This window comes from Pteronotus mesoamericanus, unplaced genomic scaffold (assembly GCF_021234165.1).
Source record: "Pteronotus mesoamericanus isolate MK-2021 breed Mesoamerican mustached bat unplaced genomic scaffold, CSHL_Meso_final scaffold_651, whole genome shotgun sequence".
Classification (NCBI taxonomy): domain Eukaryota; kingdom Metazoa; phylum Chordata; class Mammalia; order Chiroptera; family Mormoopidae; genus Pteronotus; species Pteronotus mesoamericanus.
Window position 1 is genome coordinate 21,889,697 of NW_026555325.1, and position 22,985 is coordinate 21,912,681.

Consider the following 22,985-nt stretch of genomic DNA (forward strand, 5'->3'; position numbering starts at 1 on the left):
ATAAATCAGTCAAATTAACTAACTGCCATTTCTAAGACTCTTCCTGTGATGCAAAAGAAGCAAAATGTCTACTTAAGTTCAACACAGAATCAATTCTAGCCATAGTCTTCCACAGTTTCCCAAACAAAAGAGAAGGTCATGACATGCTTCTTTACGTCAGAATGTGCATTACTACTTTCAAGGTTAATGTTCACATAGGTTTCAACACAAATCTAAGTATAAGGGAAAGAGACCCTGTATTGAAGGAATAAAGAGTGAGGAGAAGAGGGAATCGTCTTGAGACAAAGGGTCATGACTTGGTCGAAAGGGACCACATGACTCTCAGTGGAAAGGTTATCTGCAATTAGCTTTTTAAGGAGTATAACAGACACTTTACCTATACTTTAATCAAGAGGCTAAACCTATTTTTGAAAGAATAATGTGCCTATCTTATCAAGCAAGTTCATTAAATAGTTAAAATTTTATTAGAAAATTGGCAAGTGGCTACCAATTCTTCATTACCTATACTTTAATCAAGAGGCTAAACCTATTTTTGAAAGAATAATGAGCCCATCTTATGAAGCAAGTTCATTAAATAGTTAAAATTTTATTAGAAAATTGGCAAGTGGCTACCAATTTCTTCAATTGAGAAATGAACTCTCAATTCATTTAGAGGAAATGCTAATTTGGCTTTTTAGATACCAAAATATTTATTATTTTTATAAGTTTTAAAACAATTTTCTCACATTAATAAGATATACATTTGCTAAGATTTTTGTCAATTAAATCCTACAACTTAATTAACACTATAATTCAACACTCACACAAAAATACATTAAATGACACATCTGGTCTAAGAAACATTAATAACTTTTAAATCATTAATGAAAATTTAGTCTTTATCTCCCTTAAAAATATGCTTAATTCATCATGTGAAAAAAAGCCAGACAAAATAATTTCTGTAAATAAATTCTAATTTAGTAGGATAATTACCTAGTGAAATACATGATTGTCAATTTATGAGTCAATACTTTAAAACAATTTGTAATATTAAGAGCTGAAAAGGGATGCCAACTCTGTGAAAAGCTTATTAATATTGATCAGAAAAGTTTAATTCCTGCTATGGTAACAGCTCTAATTGCCAAATAAAGCAGATTGGTTATAAATGGTATCTTCAGTTTGGGTAATCACAACTCTAATACCCAAGTTATATAACCTTCACATTATTTGCAAGAGAATAAAAGTATATGACCAGGTGGTTTCAAAAGTGCAACATCATGCCCTGGCCAGTGTGACCCAGTTGGTTGAAGCATCCTCCCATAGAATGAAAGGTCTCGGGTTAGATTCCTGGTCAGGGAACATACCTGGATTGTGACTTTGATCCCTGGTCGGGGTGCATAGGAGAACCCAGTTGATCTCTCTCTCTTCCCCCCTCCCTCTCTCTTCCCCAGCACTTTCCTCCCTCCCTGTCAAAAAAGCAATGGAAAATTGTCCTTGGGTAAGGATTAAAAAAAAGGAGCACATTATGAAATAATTTCTGCAAGGAATCTCAATGTAGTCTCAAGTAATTTTTATCATTCTGGTTTATTCTTTTTAAGATTAATTAATTAATTAATTGAGAGGGGAGGGAGAAAGAGAAGGAAACATCAATGTGTGGTTGCATCTTGTGCGCCCCCTGCTGGGGCCCTGGCCTGTAACCCAGGCATGTGCCCTACACTGGGAATGGAACCAGTGACCCTATGGTTCACAGGCCGGTGCTCAATCCACTGAGCCACACCAGCTGGGGCTCATTCTGGTTTAAAATATAACATCAGGGAGGGACTTATGAAAACATTTTACATTTAATGTTATTTTTACTTAAGAGAATTGAGTAGCATGTGATCTTACAAGTACCTCTACATTATTACCCATATTTAGTCAAAAATATGATTCCATAATTTATTATTGGTCTTGATTAGATATTTTCACATATTCCATTAATAAAGGTTATCTGTCCCTCCAGGACTTCTTTCTTTATTTCTCTTACAGTACTAATTTGATGCAAGAAAGGACAAGAGTTCTATCTAGATTTCCTTAGCTGAATACCCCCGGCATTGAAGGCAGGAGGAATGATTGGTTACCTATTGTTTTTTGAGTACCATTCTGTAGCCCTATCAATATTCTAGAATTCTTTTTTAAAAAATGTTTTTATTTTACTGATTCCAGAGAGAAGGAAGGGAGGGAGAAAGAGAGAGAGAGGTAAGTTTGAGAGAGAAACATCAATTGGTTGTCTCTTGCATGCAGCCCAACTGGGGATGAAAGGTGCAACCCAGTCATGTGCCCTAACCAGGAATCGAACCTGCAACTTTTTATTTTGAGGGATGGTGACCACCCAACTGAGCTACACTGCCATGGGCAGTATTTCTAGAATTCTTTTTTGGTAAAAGGTGAACTTCAACTTTAATCTCTCTTTTACCTTTCACATGTTCATTTCCATGGCTTATGGTAGCTTCCCTTAAACACACACAGACACATACACACCCACCTCTATAACCTTGCCTCCTTCACTTTAGCTTACTCTGCAAAGCTAGCCTCCCATCCCCCTTCACCATGACTGAATACCTTCCAGTATCTTTAGGGACTTACACCATTAATTATTCTCTTCTTTTGAATCTTCAACCTCCCCTCTCTTATTTTACTGACTCCCTTCAACCAAAAATCATCTCAGTCTTTCCACATCTGAAAAATCCTTGTCTTCCCCCTCGGAATCACCCTTTCCTCTGAGGCACAGTGCGTGAACAGTCTTCATTTTCTCACTTTCGGTTGTTCTCAGTCACAGCCCGGCTCACCCCTCTAATGAAACTGTGCTGACCTCTGCGTATCCAAATCCACTGAAAACTCAGTTTTCATCACACTAGACTCTGCTGCCTTGATGTTTGTTTATTACACCCTCATTTTTGAAATGTTCAATTTTTCTTGATTTTTGTTATTACTACACATGTAGAAAAGAGTTGAAATTGCAGACCTGACTACTACCCTTTGAAAGCGTGGCACTTGGCTGGTGTCTGGAACTTAGATTTGAGGGTTCCCTGACCCCAGACCCTAACTGATAAAGTGGGCTCACTAAACCTAAACCTTGCTAACAATGTGGTTTATACACCTACTTCTCTTCTGGGAGTCTGGAATTTTGGCACATGCTGCATACTCCTTTGTGACCAGCCCCCAGCAAAAAACCTAGTCAGTGAGTCTCTAATGAGCTTCACTAGTACACGGCACTCCACGTGTGTCACAACTCATTGCTGGGAAAATTGCTGTACAATGTCACTGGGAAAAAACTCTTGGAAGCTTAAGTCTGGTTTCCTCTGAACTTTGACTCATATGCCTTTTCTCTTGGCTGGTTTGCTTTATTTCCTATTGCTATAATAGTTCATAGACACAGCAGGACTAGATGCTGAGCTCTCTGTGTCTTCCCAGTGAATCACTTACTCTGGTTCCCCACAGGAATCTCCCACCTCTCTATCACATTTTCAACAATAAGCCTTTCGGGCTCTTCCTAAGTATTAATGTTCCTAGGGTTCCAACCTCAGTCTACTACTCTATTCACTAAAGCAATTCCCTCATGCAAATTATCCACCTCATGATTTTAAACTATTGTCTGTGTGCTAATAACTTCTACATCTATACTTTCAAGACTGAATTATTCTTCAGTCTTCAGATTCTTAAATCCAACTGAATGCTGAACTTTGGCATAGGCACCTCAAATTCAGCAAGTCTAAAATAAACCTATGATCACTTTCTGTCTTCAGTGACCTGTTCCTCCCCATGTCTGCTACCACCTGTTTATCTGTTCCTCCTGATTTCTCTATCTCAGTTAAGGGCAAAAAGAACATCAGTGTCCCAAGTCAGATAGGTTAGAATCAATCCTACCTCTTCTTCAGCTTACACAGTCCATCTCAAATACTACTCATTCTTCCTCCTAAATATTTATTGAATCCTTTGCTCCTGCTTCATCCCAGCTACCACTGGTCCGGTTTCAGACCTCTTACGACTCTCCTAAACTACTGTTGTATCTCCTGACTAATCTTCCCACCTTTGATCTTGCCCCACCCAAATTTTTTCTATCTTCCACAGAGCTAAATAATGAGACACTTAAAAATAAAGTCTGACCATGTCATTCCCTTACTTAAAACCCTTCAATAGCTTCCTATCACCAAAAAAGTATAAAATCCTAGTTCATACTTGGTACATAGGAGGTTCCCTGGTAACACTGAAGCCCCTGTAAGTCCCTTAAAGCAGTGGTCCCCCGCAACCTCTTTGTCACCAGGGACCAGTCTTATGGAAAGCAATTTCTCCACAGACTGGGGTTTGGGGGATGGTTTCCGGGATGGTTCAGACTCATTACATTCAAGCTCACCTCCTGCTGTGCCGCTCAGTTCCTAACAGGCCCAAACCAGTATCCGTCAGTGGCCCAGAGGTAGGGGACCTCTGCCTTAAAGCACACTGTGGTTTCAGGCTTCTGTGTCCTTCCTCATGCTATTCTCTCTGCCTGGAAAACGTTTCCCTGTATTCCTCCCCAGGTTAACATTCAGCCCAGCCTATAGACCAGCTAATAATCATGGGTCCAGAAAGCCTTTGTGAGAGTTATTCCTCAGAAGGGTTAAATGCCTTTCCTTTCTATCTGCCTAGCACATTGTAAATACCTCTATCGAAGCAGTTAACACTTAACACATTACACCTTCCTACCGCAAATCTTCCTCAGTGAGACTGTAAATTGAGAAGGGACTTTTAGTGCCTTCTTATACATCTTTGATCAAAAGTGCTTAAAGCTAGGCACATAATAAACTGGCGTTTGAGAAATATACCAGTTTCACAAAACCTGACAACACTTTCAAGGTATGAAGTATTATACAAATATAAGACAGTATGTCACCAGAATGAAAGTGAATACCTAAAATTAAGAAAAATCAGCATAATTCTTCGGAGAACTCTCAAGTCATTCTATTAAAAAAACCCCAAACCTTAACTTTTTTTATTCATTGTAAGCGCCTGCTGTCTCTATGCAGTCTATTCAACATTTACTTACCCATCACAAAATACTTAACATACGAAAATTACAATATTCAGTTCAGGTGAAGAAACTGAAACAAGTGTCAAAATGGAATTAAAACCCAAATTCATTTGACCCCAAAATCTGTGTTATTTTTTCCCTTTTTATTAAATTTATTTGAGTGACATTGGTTAACAAAATTATACAGGTTTCAGGTGTACAACTCTATAATACATCATCTGTACACTGTATTGTATGTTCACAAACCCAGGTCAACTCTCCTCCCATCACCATTTATCCCCCCGTACCCTACTCTGCCCCTCCCCACTGCAATCACAACATTGTTGTCCATGTCCATGGGTTTTTTTCTCTTTTTTTCTTTTTTGTTCAATCCCTTCATCCCCTTCACCCAGTGTCACCCCACCCCGTGACAGCTGTCAGCCTGCTCGCTGTGAGTCTGTCACTGTTTGGCTTGTTAGTTCATTTTGTTTGTTAGATTCCAATTATGATGAAATCATAAGGTACTTGTCTTTCTCTGACTGGCTTATTTCACTTAGCACAATACTCTCTAGGTCCGTCCATGCTGTTGCAGAGGGTAATATTTCCTTCTTTTTTATGGCCAAGTAATATTCCATTATGTAAATTTACCACAGCTTTTTTATCCACTCATCTGCTGATGGACACTTGGGCAGCTTCCAAGTCATGGAGATTGTAAATAGTGTTGCAATGAACATAGGGGTGCATATAGTCTTTCAAATTAGCGTTTCTATGTTATTTTTCAATGTTATACAGTCTTAATTAAATATTAAAATCAACCTAAATTTTCTTACCTCATCTTCACAGATATCAGTCTTCTTTCCTTTTTTGTCTTCTTTATCTTCTTCATCTTCATCATCTTCATCAGCTTGGTCATCACTATCATCGTCGTCATCATCATCATAATCACTGTCTCCTCCCTTCCTTCTTCGCTTTCGTCCTGGAGTGGGTGTCCCTAATGGATGCTGTTCTTCTCCAAGATCAATGCCACCTGCAGTGTCTCTTTTGCCTGTTTTCTTGGCATGAATGATTCTGAGCCTTTAAATATATATTAAATGATGATATAAAAGGAAAGGATTCTTTCTTTCCTTTTTAAAGAGCACAATGCGAGCTCTAAGCAAAAGTGCCTAGTTGTATTATATTTTACTCACAGTAAACAATAAATCAATGATAATAAAAATTAGAATTAAAAAAACTTAAGAAATGTGTTTCTAGAAATTACAGAACATATTAACTTTCAAGACTAATTCTAGGTATCTTTTTGGAATTAGAACACTTTAAAAAAGGTAAAAGTGAGAAAGTTGAAAAGACTAATTCCAGCAATGGCCAAGTGACAATTCCTGATCCCCTACTATCAGACTGAATACATTTCAGTGCAAATTACCACAAAAAAACTACTCTCTTAACATAGAAGCTGAATAATTTCAGCATATTTCCTGGCAGGAAGCTAATTAAGTTTTAATGCTTAATGTATTTGGATATGTTAGAAGCTCTTTAAAAGCAAACTTTAACTAGAAAGCAATTAAGAAAAGGGTGGTAGTTCCAAACAGATTCCATTTATGATAAAAGTAACCTGATAGCAACAATGATCTTAGAAAACATAATTGCTTGACTTCTTTGAAAGAAAAAAGACACTTTCTTCTCAATTTGAAGTATATGAGCTCAATAAACCTCATTGTATCTTTTGTCCATTGCAAATTCTGACCCTGAGATTTCAAATCTTAATTTTAAACTTTACCTTTTCTAATTCTTCGACAAAATAAAGTTTAAATTCTATCTTTCCAATTTATATGTTTTACTGGGGAACTTGTACAAAGGGAAAGTATATTAATTTTAATAAAATAGGACTTACTTGCGAAGTTTACCTTCTACCACCCATTTATCTCTCCTCAAATTGGACATATAATCAATGTTCTTGTCAATTTCACTGCCAATGCAAAAAATTAATAGAAAACATAAATTAATCCATCATGCAATACATTAAGTTTTTTGGTAAGTAAAAATGGTGATTATCATGAATAACAAAAACAAGTGAAAAATTATATTAATACAGTATCATAGCTAACATGTCCACCAATAATAGAAATGCATGGCTCTGAAATACTTGGATTGATCCTTTCCCTAAAAATGTACAGAACTAAAAGTAACATAATTAAAAACTGTAACATAATGAATAGCAAAAACAAAATGAACATGGATTTGTTCACCAAATCTTAAAATACCAGATTAGAGGACTGACTTTGACTTTTAAATGATAGTATTTTTTTAAGTACAAATTAATACATCAATAAATGAATAATATTAAGGGTGCATTAGAGCATAATAAAATAACAAGTAGCTGGATAATCCTATAAATGGATACTAAGGAAAATTAGTAGTCATCTCTCATTACAAGATGTCAAGAAAACAAAAATTCTGGATTCTTCCAACAGTGTCGGATTCTAGGACTATAGCAAGAAACAGTATTTTTACATTGCAGTATATCCATAGCAAAATTATTAAGTAAACAAAAGCAGTTACAAAGATTATATACAAGGTGATACTGATTTTATTTTCAACAGTCTAAAAAGAAATACACTAAAATTTATTATTAGTCATCTCTGAATGGGAAGATTAAGTGTAATTTTAATTTTTTTCTTTGTGCTAGCCTATAACTTTGAAATTTTCTATAAGCAATTTGTATTACTTTATAATAAGACAAATTCAAAACAGAGAAGAATCACTGGGAAAAGTCTGGCCACATGCTTACCTCACCACACTCTTGCTGCATGCCAATTCATTGATCAGGAAAGCCAGGACCGAGGCTTTCTGTGCTGGAGTGTGAGCCTGAAAAGCTTTGGTCTTCAGGCTTTCAGTAAGCTCCGTTTGTCCACAATGGGCTTCCATAAAAATCTGCAAAATCTCGGAAACATTGTCTCGATTCACACCAACGTTCAGCAAATGTTCTCCAAGAGCTGTTTTGGCCTATAAAATGTTGGCATTTTCATCAGTATTGGCATATCTATTCATAACATAAAACAGTATATCTTCAAAACGCTGGTTTTTGTCAGTAACGTAGATATTACTGACAACAGCTTTATTCACATTTTTGATCAAATGGAGATAAAAATAGGCAAGAGATGACAGACAATTCAAGTACTTGTAATCTGTCTATTCCTCCTTCAAACCCTTGGTTCAAAGTCAGATGGGGAGAAGAGTATGTAAACTCCTGAGAAGAAATCGTCCATGATACTCTCTTTGACTGGAGGAACTATCCCAAGCTTTTCCAGGCTTTATGTAGACATTCAGGGGAGGGAAATAGAAGATTCAAAGCACTGTTATCGTGCTGTTTGGCTCTACGGTATCATGGATTTTACTGCTTTGTATACTGAGTGATAGGGAGATGAAGAAAAATATAACAGGTGCATCTCTCTCTACAATATTACCTATAGTGAAGCTGACTGAAATATGTATCTTAACTGGAATTAAGATAACTGAATTTATTGAGTATACACTGAGCAGAACAGAGTCTTAACATGCTGGTCTGCAGGCGTCTTGATTAGTCTCAGGTACCCACACTGATTGAGACAGAACATAGTATAATTTCAGAAGGCATATGTAAGTTCTACTAAGTTCTAATTATTTTATGATTTACGAATTCTCTGTTTTTCTTAGTATCACTTGGTGTTTTCTTTAATCAACTTGGTTTTTGCTGAAAGTTAGAGGAAAAAAAGAGTAATTTTGGAATAATCTACATTCCTTAGGCTTTATAAAGCAGATTTTTTCTAAGTGTGTACCAACTGTAACTTAAAGCAAATATACATTTAACATTATGTAGAAAAAACTGGATCAGTCTATACAATCTTCTGCTAATATGTTACAGCCAGCTATCAATACATTGATAATACAAATTTAAAACATACTTTTATACTGTTTGTTTTTTTACCTTGTATCCTGTAATTAGACCTGGATCACATACAGCAGCTGAGAGGAGCCTCACAAGCAAGTCTTGTACTTCACCCATGCTGTCCCCTATATTTAGCAATCCCTCTTGAAGAACACTCAGGTTTGGAACATCAATATTCACATCAAAGCCCAAAACTTTACCAAAGTTTCGTAAGAACTGCACCACCATGAGACAGTCTGAAAATGTACTTCCAGAGAGAACAAGTCCTGGAATACGAGGCAACTCTGGCAAAGGCTGAAAATAAAATAAAATTAAAATTAAAAACCGTGATTTAATATCTTCTGAAGTAAAGTAAGTTGCTATCTTTCCTTCTCTTGCATTGTACAGTGGATTTCACTCTGGACTCTCATTTCCCTGGGTACATTTCTGCAACCCCAGAGTATTAAGCATAGGATGCTGACTTTAAGAAGCAATAAATTTTGGTTGAACACAATATAAACTTAGATCTCTGCAAAAGAGAACACTAATTTTAATTAACTTACAACATATTGATAAAACATTGCTTATATAACTGGATGAAAGTTCAGATAACAAGAAATAAAAACTTCCATAGACACACACAATAATGTGGTGATTACCAGAGGGAAAGCGAGTAAGAAGAGAGAAGAAGGTATGAGGGGATAAATGGTGATGGAAGGAGACTTGACTTGGGGTGGTGAACACACAATACAATGTAGATGAAGTATTATAGAATTGTACCCCTGATACCTATATAATTTTATTAACCAATGGCACCCCAATAAATTCAATTAGAAAAAGAAATAAACATTTCTCAAGTATCATGGACATTCTCAGTAGGGTACTTACTAAGCATAGAAACTAATTTATAAGTCACACTTTTTGGAAAGCTCAAATGAACAGTGTGGACCTGTGGGCTGTGTGGTTGGAAAGACTGGTACCACCTTTGGCTAATGAATGCTGCTAAATTAGTAGGTCCACGTGACCAGAACCCATGACTATATCAAGAACTGCTTTATACTAAAACTAAGTCTTTATGTTTCCTGTACATAGTGAAATATTAATATTGTATTGTTTCACTACTAAAACTAGAAAGCTGCCTCTTCTGCTACTTCTCAAATATGCCTACATATTAACATTATAATGACTAAATTGTAGTAATAGTTGTCATGGATGTTTAAACAATAAATTAAAAACATTTTTGTCCAGGAATGGGATTCAATAACAATACTTTAACTTGTGATTAAAAAAACCCCGTGACTTATGTTTATATTTATCTAAATTGGTCCTTGTTCAAAAATGTTCCTCTGCCCTGCACTTAAACTAACCAAATACCTTTTGTACTAATATTGTGTGGAAGCACAGAGCTGGATGATACTACACAAATCTATTTGAAAACAATTTAGTTCTGAGTTTACTTTTATTCTAAACTGTATCAGACATATCCATATCCATATGGTTCTAAAAATTTGTATAACCAAGCTAACAAACCTAAGTTTAAAATGAATTTATATATTGATATAGTGCATATGGATTTAAATAAAAATGAAAGATGCAAGAAAATAAAGCTTACTTAGGATTAAAAAAAAAAACTGCTCACACTAAGCTTTTTAAATGTGTTAACTAACCTATATACCCACTCTGTGCTTAGGAAATTTTATACATCCAATTGACTAAAATTAGTATGTATACTTTCACCTTAATTTAAAAGCATTAAATAGAATACTAATTTAATTAAATATCTACTAGTGTATTAAAAGTTTGCTTTAAGCATTTTAGAAAAGAGCTTATATAAACCAAGAGACAATCATTGAATACATGATGAATACAGCATATAAGTAAATAGAGATGCTTGATCAAGTAATGTTACTGACACAGTTATAGAGATGATATGCATTATTAATGTAATTGTCTAAAAATACCATCTTCTTATTTATAGTCAAACATAATTGATTTCTACTCTGAAATCATGCCAGTAACCGAGATTATTTTGCTCTTTCTAAATTCATTTATGTTTTTAGCAACACTACATGTCTGTGAAACACGATGGAAGAGAAAGCACATGAGGTACTTCAGTTGGATGCATTTGTTGGCTGTCAAGATGATAAACAGTATGGACACTGGCGTTTAACAAACTGAGGCTTGAAACCAAGTTGATTTAATAGCTGTGTCATCTTGGGCAAGTTCCTTAACATCTTTGTGTCTCACTTTTCTCATCTGTAAACAGGCATAAACACCAGCTCCACAGGATTACAGTGAGAATTCATATAAAGCACTTAGCACAGTGCCCAGCATGTAGTAAACATACTCAATAAAAGTTAGCTACTATTACTAGAGCATTGAAGGAAATTATAAATTATAAATCTTAATTTAAGTATCTATGGGTGTGGGAAGAGTTAAATCTTTCTGTACCTAAATGCCTGGGAATGACCAAATGAAACAATGGAAATCTTATCAGCTTTTATAATCCAATTTTATAGATTTCTGCAATATTTCTACTTAAAATTAAAATTGCAGTACTCCACTTATATATTAAGAACTGCCACTATCCGCACAAAAGCTCTAGAGAGGTTTATCCAGGAGAGGCAGATTGACTTAAACTTGGAAATCCACTATTTTAGATAAAAACAAAAGGCCTTCATAATGGTGGCTCTGGCCATGGAAGTCAAGTGAGAACACAGGAAAAATCAACTTTATTAATAAAATGGTTTAGGATAGCTCTGGAGCGGGGTTCAGGGGGTGGAGGGATTGCGCAAGAGAGAAAAAACTTATGGACATGACAACAGTCTGGTGACTGCGGGGGCGCGGGGGGAGGCGAGTGGGTGGAGGTGGAAGAGGGGAATAAATGGCAGTGGAAAAAATACAATAAAAATTGTTTACATAATAAATTACCTTTTGATCTGCTAGGCACATGTCTTCATTAGGTTTCTTTAGTTCCTTTGCCATTTCTAATTCTAATCTTCGTTGCTCTAGTTTACGTTCTTTATTTAATCTTTTCTCATCACGTTTTTCTTGCTTCAACCGTTCTTTTTCCTTAAAAAAAAACCATGTCAGATATTCTCTTATATCATTATATGTGTTTGAAAATCTCCAGTTAAAATTTAAAAAGTGATCAAATTGTTACTATTTCCATCAATAGAATCCTCTTAGGAGATTTAAGAATAGACTTGGAATTACACAAAAACAATGACATTGGTTTTCATGTATTCACCCTCTGGATTTCAAAATAATCTTACGACTGTATAAATATAGAATATAAATATTAGACTCAACAGATTATTCCATTATGCCAAATTTATTTAATCCTTTCCCAGGTTATAATACAAGAATAAAATACCTATTAATAAACACAGACATATGAATTGTACATGGGCAACTAAAAATTTTTAATATAAAGTTAGCTAGGATTAACACAAATTTTTGTGAAGCTCCGGGAAGCAAGGGAGGATTTACAGCAGGAAAGTGGAAACACCATGATTGAATATGCAAAAGAAGTTCTTTCAAAGAGATTAACTCTTTGTCTTAAGACAGCACCCATAAATGAAATAAAAATGTTATTTACCATTATAAACACTACACTAAGAGAATGCAAAATAGATTCTAAAGGCAATTCCAAAAGCTTTCAAAAAATATATTGGGTAATGGCAACAATATGAAAATAATTGTCTTTTTACGCTGTTGTCGGGATGACATTCAGTGGGAAAAAGTCAAGATAGTTAATACAATAATATCAGTGTCATTACCTTATTGTCATACCTCAAGTACAATTCTTACTTATTTAGAGGAGAAATAACAGTAGAATCACCAGTCAATTCTAACTGACCTCACACATTTGACATATTATGATGGGCTTACTTTCATAAGGCTGATAATGTCTCTTCTTAATTAAAAATCTTTCAATTTTCTTTATTTTTATCAGAATAAAGAATATAAAAAAGAATGTAACTTTTCCAAATTATCACCCATTTTTATATTTTGTAGATTTATATTTCCTATTCCTGAGGAGCACCTCTTGTTCCTTTATCTCCTTATATTGGTTCATTCCGGTCACAAGGGTCATTATTCCTATCTTGCATATCTAAATCTTAATTAAACAACTACCACCTCATCCCATTATCATTTATTTTTAATTCTTATACTTCTTCACTATAATTTTAACAATTTTGTTGTTTTTAATATTTAAACATTTTTAACATTTTTATGGCTTCCTGTACTATATTAGCATTTTCTGTCCCCATCTTAACTCTCTCCATTTCAACGACCACTGGGAAGACCACACACTGACTGCTGGTCATGCCAAGGGGAACACAGTGAGGAGTGCGGTTTCAGACTGAGAGCCGAGAAAGCGCAGTGTGTTTGAATAATTGCTAGTAGTTTCAAGACTCTAGCACAGGTTGTGGATTGAGTAGTAGCTGATTATGTTACAGAGCTAGAGGTGAGGTAAGGAGAACCTTTATATACAATATGCTCAAGTTAATTATTCATTTTTATACTGCCCCCAATTTTGGGATTACTCATTTGCACAGATGTTGGGGGGGGGATGGTAAGAAAGCTATATTATGAGATTATTCATAACAAAAAATTTCTACCATTAATTGTAGCAACTTTAAACTAAAAACAGTTTCCAAGGGTCTGATGACATAAAATACACACAATTAACATAGGACATTCCCACAATGCGCATACGTGTGTGTGTGTGTGTGTGTGTGTGTATATAATATCAAAGTATCATTGGCAGAATAGAACAAATTTTTTACAGAATTAGGTTTTCAATTTTCAAACACATGAAACGTTGCTCTAAGAACTTTTCCAAAGAAGGACAACCTTTCAGCCAATCCCTAGAATAATGAACTAAAATCATCAATAGAAAGAGCATATTAAAATGTCTCTTATAAATTTTAAAGTAGCTGGTGTAAATTTTCTACCAAATAGGGCTAACCCAGAATTCTTAATTACATTTATAATAGTAATTATAAATATAATTGAGAATGCTCTACTATTCACTAAAAACTGCTGAAAATGGCTACCACTTCTCTTCAAAAAGAAAGAAAACCCATGTGTCACTAATGCTCTTTGTATTATGCTAATTTTGCATTGTTGGCAATCTAGGGATACATACAAACTTAAAGGATATGCAGACAAGGAAGGAGTTAGAATGCATTTAATGCCATGAGATAAATATGCCTTAGATTCTTGGATCCTTTTTACTTAGTGATATACAGGATTTTTCCCAATTTAAAAATCATGGCTAGCCCTGGCCAGGTTGTTGGAGACTACTTTGTGTGGTATCAGGAACTGTAGCCCCGCGCAAGCCAGATTTTGAAAAAGGGCCTGTGCGTCTGGACCAGAAAACTGGGAATGCTGGGAGAAAGACATGATCCATCAAGGGTTCCTGGGAAATCTGGCCTGAAGATTGCATTGTATTCACTGACGCTTGCTCTGCTTTGCACTGCCCAGATAAGGAAAAACCAGATGTTTAAGCTCCAAATAGAAGGAGTGAATTCCTGAATTCAGGAGCCATACCTTAGACCATCTGATATCAGCATGTCTAACAGACCCTGACCTGAGGCAAATCTCTGTGTTCCTTCAGTTGTTATCTATGATCTTTGTTTTCTGTAAATAAAGCCTTTAGGCATTGATTGATAGCCTTTGCATGCATGCTGTATATAGTTCTCAATAAAAGCCACTTCAGAGAAGGGCTCAGGGCAATCTCCACCAGAGAGAATCACCTTCCCCTTTTCTTGACAGCACTTGGTGTCTGGAATAACTCATTATTTCATCTGCAGTGGGACAGGGTCCCCACACCAGGTGGCTCAGTTGATTGGAGCATCATTCCATACATCAGAAGGTTTTGGGTTCAATTTCTAATCAGGGAATATACCTAAGTTGTGGGTTTGATCCCAGCTGGGGCAACTATAGGGAGGCAACCTATCAATGTTTCTCTCCCTCTCTCTCCTTTTTTCACTAAAATCAATAAACATATCCTCTGGTGAAGATTAAAAAAAAAAAGAATGGTATAATATGAGGTAGAATGTAAAGTTACATCAGCTTTTAGGATAAAATGGAGATTTCCAATAAATCGTTGAAATTTGTAGGACATTTATTACTTAAAGACAATCATCCATTCTTGCCTACTATTTGAGAGACTTCAAAGGAAACAGAGTCTCAAAGTTTAGTGAATTTTAATAAATCTTATAGAACTAATATAAATCCTGTGATTCTGGTACAAGATGACTTTCAAAAAGAACCAGAGCTTCTAGAGTTCACTCAACAATCAACTAGTATTTCTAAGGGCATATAAAGACCGTTACGATCCAGTCCCACACAGTTCTGGTCTCCTATCTCATGATTCTCAATGCACTTCTTACACTCTAATCACACACATTGTATGATACATCTGTGTTGAGAGGGCAGTGTAATCAATTTGATGCATTGCTTGAAGTGATGATGATGGTAATGACAATCATAGCAATGATTAAGAAAAAGATCTGAGGGAGGAAGAGGGGGAGTGGAAAAGGAGGGAAGGGAAGAGGAGGAGGAGGAGTCAGAGAAACAGAGGCAGAGAAGTAGAAACAACAAAGCCAAGATGGCTATAAACACAAGGTTAAAACTGACCCCTTCTTTCCACCTTCCTCTTCCCCTCCCCTACAGGTCCTGTTGGCTCCAACACTGTACTATTGCATATATCATCCCCTCTGCCTGGAACCCATAACTCCTGCTCCTCTCCACAGAAATAAAGTCTGTTTTTTGTTGTAGTTCTTTTCACAACTACTTCAGGAATTTTAATATTTCTTTTTTTGAGCGTCCACACAATATTATAGCATTTATTGTACCGTGTGAGCTGTTGCTCTAAATAAGGTCACACTAAATAAAGTCAGAGGAACAACTTTATTTAGCCATTTTTTCATGGACTTGTTCAATACCCAGCAGTACAATTTGCTGAACACCTCACAAAAGTTTTTAATGATTTGATTTTTAACCTGACTCTCAAGTTTGTAGCAGTTCAAAGTTCCTCTCAAATTTGTCTAATATTGTTCATTTCCTGCTATAACAGTTATCATATGTCTCTAATGGACTTATTCTGTGTGCCTCACCACAAAAATTATGTAAGCACTTATTTGCTGAATTATTAATTCTACAAATGCTACATCAATAAAGATAGGTTAACATTTGTACTGGTCATTAAACATACTCAATAGCCATTTTTTCCTACCTTTTATATTTCATTCTGTGCACAAACAAAATAGATGTCTTCTAGTTTTCTGTTATAAATAAACTTTGTATCCAAAAGCAGAGTTCTATACATTTAATAATAATAATATGCAAGTGATATTTAGGAATTTAGAAATATCTAACATACATTGGCACATAATTGCATTATACATATCATTTTAATTGCAAAAAGTGTGATTCTATATGCTTATAAATAGGCCTCCTCCATATCAAAATAAAACAGACATATTACCTGACAATATTTCCAGAAACTAAAGTTTAAGTGCCAGTGCTGCTTCAGACCAAATTTGAAGATACTGAAATTTGGGAAGGACTTAGTGTGCTGCTTGAAAGTGCCATATATTTACCCACCATTAACCTAAGCCTTTCCTTTTTTTTAGATTTTAAGTAATTTTTATTTTTCAATTATAGTTGGCACATATTATTATATGGGTTTCAGGTATACACCCCAATATTTAGACATTGCATAACTCACTAAGTGATCACCATAAATCTTGTATCCATCTGACACCATACATAGTTATTGGAATATCACTGCCCAAATTTTCTATGTTGGACTTTTCATCCCCATAATTGCTCTGCAACAATAAATTTATGCTTCTTAACCCTTTCATCCACTCCCCCAACCCCTTCCCATCTGGCAAATGTCAAATGTTCTCTGTATCTACGAGCCTGTTTCTCTCCTGCTTGTTCGTTTGTCTTTTAGATTCAATGTTGATAGGTATATATTTATTGCATTTTATTGTTCAAATTCCTCATTTTTTTCTTAAAGAACTTTTCATATAATACTGGTTTGGTGGTGATGAACTCCTTTACCTTTTTCTTGTTTGGGAAGCTCTTTATCTGTCCAATTCTAAATGATAACTTTGCTGGGTAGAGTACTCTTGGTTATAGATCTTTGCTTTTCATCACTTTGAATACTTCTTGACAATCCATTCAGGCCTGCAAAGTTTCTGTTGAGAAATCAGCTCACAGAGCTCCCTTGCTGCCTTTAAGATTCTCTTTTTGTTTTTAACCTTTTGCACTTTATTTATGATATGTCTTGGTGTGGATCTCTTTGGATTCATCTTGTTTGGATTCTCTGTGCTTCCTGGACCTGTATGTCTATTTTCTTCACCCAGTTAGGAAAATTCTCTGTCATGAGGTTTTCAATCTCTTGTTCTCTCTCTTCTCCTTCCTGCACCCCCATGATGCAAATGTTGGCGTACTTGAAGTTGTCCCAGAGGCTCCTTACACTACCCTCATTTTTTTTTTTTTGATTTTGCTGTTTTGATTGGGTGTTTTTTTGCTTCCTTATATTTCAAATCACTGTTTTGATTCTCAGCTTCATCTACTGTACTGTTGATTCCGTGTAAATTATTCATTTCAGTTTGTGTACCCTTTACTTCTGACTGGTCCATTTTTAGATTGTTGAGGTTCTCACTAAGTTCATTGAGCATATTAAAAATCAGCGTTTTGACCTCTGCATGTAGTACATTGCTTGTCTCCATTTTGTTTTCTTTAGTTTTCTGGAGTTTTGTTCTGTTCTTTTATTTGGGACATGCTTCTTTGTCTTCTCATTTTGGCAGCCTCCCTGTGTTTCTATATATTAGGTAGAACTGCTACATCTCCCAGATGTGGTAGACTGGTCCAATGTAGTAGGTATTCCATAGGGTCCAGTGACACTACCTTCCCTATCACCCAAGCTGGGCACTCAAGGTGAACCCTTGAGTGCCCAGCTTGGGCACTCAATTGTGGGCTGTGTAGACCCTCCTGTTGTAGTTGGCTTGATTGCTGTTGTCATGTTAGTGGGAGGGTTTTACCCCCAGGTTGATTGGCTGCAAGGATTGGCTGCCTCCACTGACCACTGTGGAAGATCGTCTGTATAGGGGCCCACCTTTAGAGCAGGATCTACTTGCTGGGGCTCTGGTACCCACTGAGCCCACCCCTTGAATGTGCCCATCATGGAGGAGGTTTGGTGGTGCTTTGATGTGGTCTGAAGCTGTCCACCAAGTGAGCTGACCCTTTGGCCTCCCTGGAAGTATAGGCCAAGGTCAGCAGCTGCCTGTGGCCACTTGGCATGAGCTACATAGAAACCTGCAGATGAGCACTACTTGTGCTGGGCTTGGAGACTCCCCAGGCAAGGCTAAGCTGTGAACCAAGGCTGGCTGGTGCTAATGCTGGGCCTGAGGCCACTTAGTGAGAAGTATAAAGCATGCTGAGGTCAAATGTTGTTTGTTTGAGAGATTTTAGGAATATCTGAAGCATGAGTCAAGACTGGCCATTTGAATGGAAAAGCCACTAGAAATAACTCGGCTGGGCCAAAAGTTGGTGGGGCAGGGCCTCAGGACTCACCAGGATGGGGCAAAGAATGTGAGTCAGGTTGATGGAATCTCTGACATGGAGCTTGCCTACTGGCTCTTTTCTGGGAGGACTAAACAAAGGAACAATGGCCTCTGTCAGCACTGTTTTCTGGGAGAAACCTGCCCCTTCCCAGATCTCGCCCTGATGCTAGATAATTCCGTTTCTCCCTGTATGCATCTGGTACCTCTCAACATGTTTCCACAGGCTGTAGCTCAGAGTAAGTGAATCCGAGTAAATCTGTGCATGGGTCCTTTAAGTTAAGAGGAACTGCTTGGGACTCTAGAAGGTCTGCCTCCCTCAGCGTCAATCCCTGCTGATTTTTACAGCCAGAAGTTATGGAGACTTCTTTCCTGGCACGGGAACCCTGGGCTTGGGTCCAGGTATGGGGCCAAGACCCCTTGCTCCTCACGGGGGGAGCTCTGCAGCCAAGCTATCTCTCCCAATATTTATCTACCACACATTGGTGTGGGATCAACCCATTCCTTGTTGCTGCCCTCATACCAGTCTCAGTGTGGCTGCTGCTTTAATTCCTGGGTGCAGGACTTCCATTCAGACAGATTTCAGGTGGTTCTGAGCAATGGTAGTTCTGTAAATTCATTAAAATTTTGATGTGGTTGTGGTAGGAGGCAAGTGCCGCATTTACCTATGTTGCCTCTTGACTAGAAGTGCTCATAAGCCTTGACAAATTAAGTTGCCATGCTTGATCTTACATCTAATTTCTATATTATATACATATATACATTTGTTTATATGTCAGATATTAGGATTTCACACTGAAACCTTCTGATTTTGCAAGGTCAGTTCACAAAAGATCTGTTACCTCTTAGAGTTAAGACTTATTAAGTCTAGCATAATATAAAAGTAATGTTAAAACATATTTTAGACTTCCAGACAAGATAGAGGCATAGGTAGATACACTTTGCCTCCTTGCATAACCAAAAGAAGGACAACAAAATATGTAAAAAACAAAAAACAACCAGAATATTGAACTGTCCAGAAGTCCACAACCAAGGAGTTAAAGAAGAAACATTCATCCAGACTGGTAGGAGGGGTGGAGACGGGCAACTGGGCATATGGCAAGGCGGTGGCTGGAGGACCGGGTGGGTGAGGGAGCGGCTGGCAGACTGGGTGGTCCCACATCCGTGTGCAGATAAGCCAGGAGGAACAACTGGGGAATGAGAAAGATTGCACAGCCCAGGGTTCCAGCACAGAAAAAGAAAGCCTCAAAATCTCTTGGCAATAAAAACCTATCAGGGTTGCAATGGGAGGAGAAACTCCCAGCCTCACAGGAGTTTGCTGAGAGACCTACGGGGTCCTAGAACATACACAAGCCTACCCACCTGGGAACTAGAACCAGAAGGACCCAATTGGCTTGAGGGTAGTGAGTGAAGTGACTGAAAGTGGGGCGAGAGTGGAGCAAGCTGCATAGTTGCTCCTCTCACCCCTCACCCACACACAGCAGCACAATGCAGCAATGTGGGTTGCCCTCTCCTGGTGAATACCTAAGGTTCCGTCCCTTACAACATAACAGGAGTGCCAAGACAAATAAACATGGCCCAAATGACAGAAAAGGTCAAAACTCCATAAAAAATACAACTAAGCAATGAAGAGATAGTCAACCTATCAGATGCACAGTTCAAAACACTGGTAATCAGGGTGCTCATAGAAATGGTTGAGTATGGTCACAAAATAGAGGAAGTAGTGAAGGCTATGCAAAGTGAAATAAAGAAAAATATAGAGGGAACCAACAGTGAAGGGAAGGAAACCAGGAATCAAATCAACAATTTGGAGCAGAAGGAAGAAATAAATATTCAACCAGAACAGAATGAAGAAACAAAAATTCAAAAAACTGAGAAGAGGTTTAGGAACCTCTGGGACAACTTTAAATGTTCCAACATCTGAATCATAGGGGTGCCAGAAGGAAAAGAGGAAGAACAAGAAACTGAAAACTTATTTGAAAAAAATGAAGGAGAGCTTCACCTCTCTGGCCAAGGAAATAGACTTCCAAGAAGTCCAGGAAGCTCAGAGAATCCTAAAGAAGTTGGACCCAAGGAAGCACACACCAAGACACATCATAATTACAGTATTCAAGATTAAAGATAAGGAGAGAAGCAGCAAGAGAAAAGGGGACAGTTGCCGACAAAGAAGTTCCCATAAGACTACCAGCTGATTTCTCAAAAGAAACCTTACAGGCAAGAAGGGGCTAAAAGGAAGTATTCAAAGTCATGAAAGGCAAGGACTTACATCCAAGATTACTCTATCCAGCAAGGCTATCATTTAGGATGGAAGGGAAGATAAAGTGCTTCCCAGATAAGGTAGTTAAAGGAGTTCATCATCACAAAGCCCCTATTGTATGAAATGTTAAAGGGACTTATCTAATAAAAAGAAGATCAAAACTATGAACAGTAAAATGACAAAAAACTCACAACTATCAATAACTGAACCTAAAAACAAAAGCGAACTAAGCAAACAACTAGAATAGGAACAGAATCACACAAATGGAGATCACAAGGAGGGTTATCAATAGGGAGAGGGAGGGAAGAGAAGGGAGAAAAAGGTACAAGGAAAAAGCAGCATAAATGGTAGGTACAAAATAGACAGAGTGAGGTTAAGAATAGTATAGGAAATGGAGAAACCAAGGAGCTTGCATGTATGACCCATGGACATAATCTAAGGGCAGGGGGCGGGGCAGGGAATGCTGGTGAGAGGGCAGGTGCAGGCCAGAAGGGAGTAGAAAATGGGACAACTCTAATAGCATAATCAATAAAATATACTTAAACACATATTTTACATTACAAATATTTATTAAATTTTGGGGCAATAACTTAAGACTACCTACAAATAAATGTTAAATATAGCTCTTGACTATATTTTAGATTGATTATAAATAATTGCAGGCAAATTAGTATGCCTCCTACCGACTGTGTTTTGGCCTTCATTCCCTGTATACCCCTGCCCTCCCCCACCACACACAGTTCTTTAGATGCAGGAATTCTTGAAATAAATGCTAATTCTTGGAATATAAGTCCTTTATATTAAAAATATTTTTCATTATCTTAATTATAGTAATTTTCTGTAACAATATTACTAATGTCCTAGTTAAGAAGTCATTTAAATTTCATATCAATATTGAAAACCTTTTGATAGAAAATATATTAATTTAGAATATCCTAGACAGCTCTAAATACATAGGGTAAAAATTTAAAATCATTTTTATATGTACATAAAAAATATTATTTTGGACTCTAAAAGCATTAATGAAATACTTCTAGAAGTCTAGAGAGTAATAACAAATTCATGAAATAAATTTATTCTATTTTGGAATGACAAAAGTTTAAAACCAAAACAATGAATGTGGTATAATGACCTGTTATTGTAAAGTTTTATGACTTATCAGATTGCTAAACAGGCCATTTTTAAGAGACCATGTTGCAAAGATGCCTATGTTTTTTGCATTTTATGATTCTACTGGGTCTCTTAGGTGTTTGTTCTGAGCATAATTAGGAGAATACATCTCTTTTGACAGCAACTTGTACTTAAAATTTCAAAAACATAAATATAATTTAAGAGACACAGGTTTACCTCAGTGTGCAGACGAATAAAGGTGTAAATAAGATTAATAATAAAAGCCATTTATAGAAGACAAATATAAAGAATAAAAATGATACTGTTTTATGGTCACATATTGAATATGAGTACATCAGGACAATTTTTTTAAGGGGCCTATTTTTACATTTAAAATATTACAAATATTATGAAAATTAAGTTTCAACATGAAAAAATTATGAATCACATGACTGAAGAAATACATACATGTGTATGTATGTAGACATATTTAATGCTCACACAAGGTTATGTTTTTTAGTTTTATTTTTTTATCGTGACCTAAGGACATTTTTTTCATCGCTATTTAAAGAGAGAGAGAAAGGGAGGGAAGGAGGAAGGGGGAGAGAGAGAGAGGAATACTGACGTAAGACAAAGAAATATCGATTGGTTGCCTTCTCATATATGCCCCAAACTGGGATGGAAACAGCAACCTCGGTGTGCGTCCTGACCTGGAATCAAACCAGAGACCTTCCAGTCTACAGGATAACACTCCAAACAACTGAGTCACACTGGCCAGGACATCTGTTTATTGATTTTGGGGGAGAGAGAGAGAGAGAGAGGAGGAGAAAGAGCGCGCATGCTAAACATCAGTGTGAGAGAGAAAAATCAATGGGTTGCCTCCCGTACATGCCCCAATCAAGGATTGAACCTGCAACCTAGGTGCATACCCTGACCAGGAATCAAATCCGTAATCTTTTGGTGTATGGGGTGACACTCTAACAAATTGGGGCACCCTGCCAGGGCAAAACACTTATTGTTTATATTTTAATAAAAGTTATTTTATATTATAATTTATAGGTATAAAATAATATTTAAAAAGAACAAAGCCTACCAGTTATCACATTTTCTTAAAATACA

At 36.6% G+C, this 22,985-nt stretch overlaps 1 protein-coding gene across 1 annotated transcript in view; it reads right to left on the minus strand.

The window, feature by feature from the left end:
- BAZ2B (bromodomain adjacent to zinc finger domain 2B) overlaps positions 1-22,985 on the minus strand; it is a 359,528-nt gene that overhangs the window by 43,049 nt on the left and 293,494 nt on the right. The window contains exons 25-29 of the mRNA XM_054562718.1: positions 11,838-11,978; positions 8,967-9,221; positions 7,791-8,005; positions 6,894-6,968; positions 5,836-6,079 (exon numbers count right to left, since the gene is read on the minus strand). Of these exons, the coding sequence (XP_054418693.1) occupies positions 5,836-6,079; positions 6,894-6,968; positions 7,791-8,005; positions 8,967-9,221; positions 11,838-11,978 (930 nt within the window). The remainder of the gene's footprint in view (positions 1-5,835; positions 6,080-6,893; positions 6,969-7,790; positions 8,006-8,966; positions 9,222-11,837; positions 11,979-22,985) is intronic.